This window comes from Dendrobates tinctorius, unplaced genomic scaffold (genome assembly GCF_039654945.1).
Source record: "Dendrobates tinctorius isolate UK_male_01 unplaced genomic scaffold, ASM3965494v1 ptg000273l, whole genome shotgun sequence".
Classification (NCBI taxonomy): domain Eukaryota; kingdom Metazoa; phylum Chordata; class Amphibia; order Anura; family Dendrobatidae; genus Dendrobates; species Dendrobates tinctorius.
The window spans coordinates 3,979,560-3,984,941 of record NW_027361940.1 but is presented as its reverse complement, the minus strand read 5'-3'; the positions used below and the strand labels follow the sequence as shown (position 1 = coordinate 3,984,941).

Below are 5,382 nucleotides of genomic sequence, written 5' to 3'. Positions count from 1 at the left end.
CAGCTGCCCCTGCCCCAGCACAGCAGCCCCTGCCACAGCTGCCCCTGCCACAGCTGCCCCTGCCCCAGAACAGCTGCCCCTGCCCACCTGCCCCAGCCACAGCTGCCTCTGCCCCAGCACAGCTGCCCCTGCCACAGCTGCCCCAGCACAGCTGCCCCTGCCACACCTGCCCCTGCCACAGCTGCCCCTGCCCCAGCACAGCAGCCCCTGCCACAGCTGCCCCTGCCACAGCTGCCCCTGCCCCAGCACAGCAGCCCCTGCACAGCTGCCCCTGCCCCAGCACAGCTGCCCCTGCACAGCCCACCCGCCCCAGCCCCAGTGCAGCTGCCCCAGCACAGAGCCGCCGCCACCGCACGAGCCTGGACCACTGAATGACCCCTGTGACTACTTCTCCACCTGTGCCGGATCCCTTCCCAGGTAAGCTGAATTCGGACTGCAAGACGGACCCCCATTTGACACATTATTATTTTTTTCCCTATTTTCCTTCTGAAAATAGGGGTGCGTCTTATGGTCCAGTGCGTCTTATAGTCCGAAAAATACGGCAAATGTGTAAAAATAAGTTACAGGAATGAAAGAATAGTGAAAACCTTCAGAAATAATGAGATAAAGACAAATACATTTTTACAGTAACAACACAGATGACGTTGCACCAACCCTGATAAATCAAACACCGCACTGGGGATGCCGGAAGTAAGAGATTTGCACGTCTCCCAACCAGCCGCCAGGAACCACTGACCTGCATGCTGGACCGGAGACCCGCAAATCGATCTGCTCATCTTTACTTGTGAGTCATCCATATACCAGGTGCACTTACACTTCGTGGTCTTCCTTCAGGTCCTCAGGCTGGTGGCCCCATTGGCATCGTCCACTGGATGATTAACACTGTTACTGATCCTCAGCCTCCGATGAGGTATGAACTTACCAGGGAACAATGAAAGAGTCCACAGTCTGCTATGGGTTCACATGCCCTGCAAGAGGATAGAGAGGGTGTCACTGCCTTCCCACCAGATGTTGTTTTTCTTCTCAGGAGTTTCTCTTTTGCAGATGTCCAACAGGCTTCCCAGGTACATGATGCGGTCAGGGACTTCTTCATGCTTGAGGCCTGTATATAGTCTGTGGTATTACAGTGGCAGAAGGTTCCATCAGTGTCACACAATACATTAGATAGAACTTACTGTAAGTGCATTAGTGTAGCATTTTAAGGTGAGCAAGTGTGTCTCTAGCAAAGTACCGCATACAACATTGTTTTGTCACTACTGCATTTACCATGGCTTAGAGAAAAGGTAAAATGTCATAAACCAGAATAAAATGTTTACATCAATAAATGTATACCAAAAAGTCACCTAAAAAGTATAATTAGTAATGTACATATAAGATATCACAGGCATATATAGAAAAGTGGTCATTGACAGGGTGAAAAACAGAAGTCCAGTCTTGGTGGCCAAACCTTGATGTGCTCATCAAACAACATGAGATACCATCGTCTGCTGTCCACGAATATTTGACATTAAATTCTTCACCAAACAGTCTTTGATTTCCTTCACCCCGAATCCGTACATTATGGGGTTCAGAGTGGCCGGGAGTAGGAAGTAGATAACACTGGAAAGGTTCTGAGAGTCAGGAGAAATAGATTCTTCGACTTTATTGAAGATAAATGAGAGAAAGCCACAGGAGTAGACCGTAAGAGCCACTAACAGATGCGTCCCGCATGTATGCAGGGCTTTGCGTCTACTACTTCCCATGGCAATCTTCAGAGCTACGTTGAGAACCCTCAGGTAACACACCAATAGTAAGCTGACGTCCGAGACAGTCACCCCTGTCCTTATCATTAGACCAACCAACTGAGTCCTTGAGATGTCTCCACAAGCCAAGTTGAGGAGCACCGCAAACTCACACACAAAGTTTTGAATCAGGTTGGACTTACAGTATTGGACCCTGGAGGCGAAGAAAACAACAAGAGATACGAGGATACAATTCCGAGTGAGTCCGGCCATCCACAACTGAAGCAATGTTTTCCTGTTGATAATATCATTGTATCGCAGTGGATGACAGATGGCGACAAATCGGTCGAAGGCCATTAGCAGGAACACCACTGACTTAAACATGATGGCAGAGTAAACGAAGAACATTTGAGCAAAGCAGCTGGACAGAAAGATCCGGTTCTGTCCCAAGAAGCTCAGCAACATCTGAGGGATGACGGTGGTGGTGCTGATGACGTTCACGATGAGGAGGAGGCCGATGAGGATGTACATGGGGGCATGAAGGTTCCTCTCCCACCAGATGATGAACGGAATAAGGAGATTGGTAGCCAGGATTAGACTGTAAGCCATGAAAAATGGGACAACGAGGATCTTTCGGTATAAGGTCACCCCGGGAAACGGGAGCAGAATAAACTCTGTGTATGTGAGAGATACGTTCTTATTCAGACCAGAAGCTTCCATCTCGTCATCGTCGACCTTGAATCTGAGGAAGAATATGGATCATAGTGTCTGTAATCAGGGGAGAAAAGATAAAGGAGCTGCAAATACAGATGGTATAACCTAAGCATTGTCAAGTACATAGTAATATGGAGCATGCTGGTATAACCTGTGCATCTTGTGAAGAAAATGATATTGCAGTGCATTGAAAATGTCTTCATACCCCATGAACTTTTCCAAAGTTTTTCACGATACTCCAACAAACGTTAGGCTGCGTTCACACGTCACGGTGTTTTCGCTTTTTCGCGGCGGTTTATAACACGTGTTTTTGCCGCGGAAACGCAAAAAAACAGCATCCCATGCAATCCTATGGGATTCCGCAATGCTGTGCTAATGCTGCGGATTTTCTCAAGGCGGAATCGCATCGCGGAAAAATCCGCAGCATGCTCATTAATTTTGTGGAATCGCGGGGATTCCGCCCACATAGGAATGCATTGTTCTGCTTACTTCCCACATGTGGCTGTGCCCACCATGCGAAAAGTAATCAAAACATTTGCGGATGGTATCCACGGTCCGGAGGAGAGGAGACTGTCCTCCAGGCTGTGGGTACTATATCACTGTAAAAAATAGAATTAAAATAAAAAATATTCTTACCTTCCGGCGTCCTGCGCAGCCTTCCCGGGCCTCACGATGCTCCCATTCCCAGTAATGCCTTGCGAGACCTTTGATGACTTCGCGGTCTCGCGATAATGTAGCGGTCCCTATTCCTCGCGAGAACGCTACATTATTGTGAGACCGCGACGTCATCAAAGGTCTCGCAAGGCATTACTGGGAATGGGAGCATCGTGAGGCCCGGGAACGCTGCGCGGGACGCCGGAAGGTGAATATAACCCGATTCTTTTTATTTTTAACATTTTATCTTTTACTACTGATGCCGCATAGGCCGCTTCAATAGTAAAAAGTTGGTCACACTCGTCAAACATTGTGCGTAGACGAGTGTGACCAACTTGTCAATCAGTTCTCCAAGCGATGCTACAGATCGCTTGGAAAATGCTAGCATCCAGCAGGGAGACCTCTGAACCTGACTGCTGAGGAGCTGATCTCTGTGGTCAGGAGAAGGTAAGTTAGGGCAGTCTGTGAAGGGAAGGGGAAGTGTGTGGACGTGAGAAGGGGAGCTGGAGGATGAGCAGAGTTAAGGCTCACTCCTAGCTGGAGCGCATGGTCCAGATTCCGGTCTCCGAGTTTGTAGGGACACTGACGTTCCAGCAGCAGAAACCGGAGGAGGTAGCAGCTGTAAATGCTCTGTACCCAACTAAGCCTCGGAGGCCCCAGCAGCGACGTGTGGGAGCCAGAAGGAAAAGGCTACGGCTGCCTGCCATACGAGAAAGTTCCAAGAGAGAGTCAACAGGGGGAACTTCATTGAACTCAGCACCGCGAGTACCTCAGATAAGCGCTAGAACGGAGGCCACACTACCTATCTGCAGAGAGAGAATTCCAAATTGGCTTCCAGGCTGACCAACTCCTTCTCCATCTGTACTCAGGGTCCTGGACGGCATTTACCAAGTCTAGGTAAAGGAACTGCACGACTGTGTCTGTCCTCTTTCTCCTGCGCCTGGCGCACGGCTCTGCTACATCCTGCACTGCACACCATCTACCAACTCTTTCATCTGCCCTGCGACAACGGCCCTACCTGTGCAGGGCTTCTACATCTTAACTGCACCACAACATCTGTTCCAGAGAAGCGCGACTGCAGTGCGGGTCAATCTAATCAGACACCACAGGTGGCGTCACGTATCATTCACCTATAAACGTAATTCACCCCTTTGCATGGACGCCCAGGGCCACGGAATGGTTCACCACCACCGTGACACATCCCTGTGAGACTTCGGCCCGGTACCGATTAGCCCCACTGCCCTGCCTGGCCACCCACACTCCATGTCAGATTCATCTTGGACTGGGGAATTCACGATTTGACTTGATAACCCAGGCATGGTATGATAGAAAGAGCTACATGGACTAATGTGAAGTGTGGCCTGCTGCATCATTCACTTTGGGTGGGGGTGCAGGAGACAAGGAAAGGGGTTCTTCCTGACCAGGAGCCAGCACTTGACGACTCAGTGCTTGCATTTTTTGAAACTTCAGAAGAGGAGAGCATATTTGATGGAGTCTGTTTTGGCAATGTAAGCCAAAACCAGTTCCTCATGCTCTGTCTTTAAAAGCGGTTAACCTACTCCCAGAAAAGGTAGCCTTCCAGGCGTTCTGGAGCCAGACCATGATGCAGGCTCAACACCTCCTGCCTTAGCTGCTATTGTGCTTTTGCCACTTCCAGCAGATGCACCACCACCATCAGCACCAGTTGGCCCCCCCACGCCCATGTCCGCGGCCTCTTCCACCAAACTTCAAAATTTAGCACAAAATAGACACAAAATAACATCACATATATGGTACTGTATCAGAAATGTACAGCTCTATTCAGTCAAAGGATAATTGTCAATCTCCATATATATTCCATCAGTCACACAGAGACACTCCCAGGCTCAGTATGGATTAGACAAGAATATAAAAAGTAGACAAAGTGTACAGTATCATCAGATAGCAGGTATATACAGTATAGTTTAAACATTAACAATGTACGTCTATATATCAGGAGTAGTGTTGAGCCACCCCGCTAGTGTTTTGGTTCATCACACAGGAGGCAAGTTCGTTGAATGTTCATCGAACCCCATTGAAAACAATGGCAGGCAAACACAAACACATACTAACACAAAGAAAACAATTACAAAACACCTTAAAAGGTGTCCCAAAGCCAAAAAATGCTCAGAAGACAAAAATAACATATGGAAAAGGGCAACTACATTTAGAAAAGAGGTGGAGGAGTAATAGGAGGAGGTGGAGGAGACACAGATATAGGCTTGTCATGCCCTTATGAAGTCAAGAAAGGCTGGAATAAAAATATAAAAACCAA

General features: G+C 48.4%; 1 protein-coding gene across 1 annotated transcript; it reads right to left on the bottom strand.

The window, feature by feature from the left end:
* Positions 1–1,460: 1,460 nt before the first annotated feature.
* Positions 1,461–2,441, bottom strand: LOC141072487 (olfactory receptor 52K1-like). Its single transcript, XM_073559761.1, has one exon. It carries the CDS (start codon positions 2,439–2,441, stop codon positions 1,461–1,463), a length of 981 nt encoding a protein of 326 aa, XP_073415862.1.
* Positions 2,442–5,382: the final 2,941 nt, after the last annotated feature.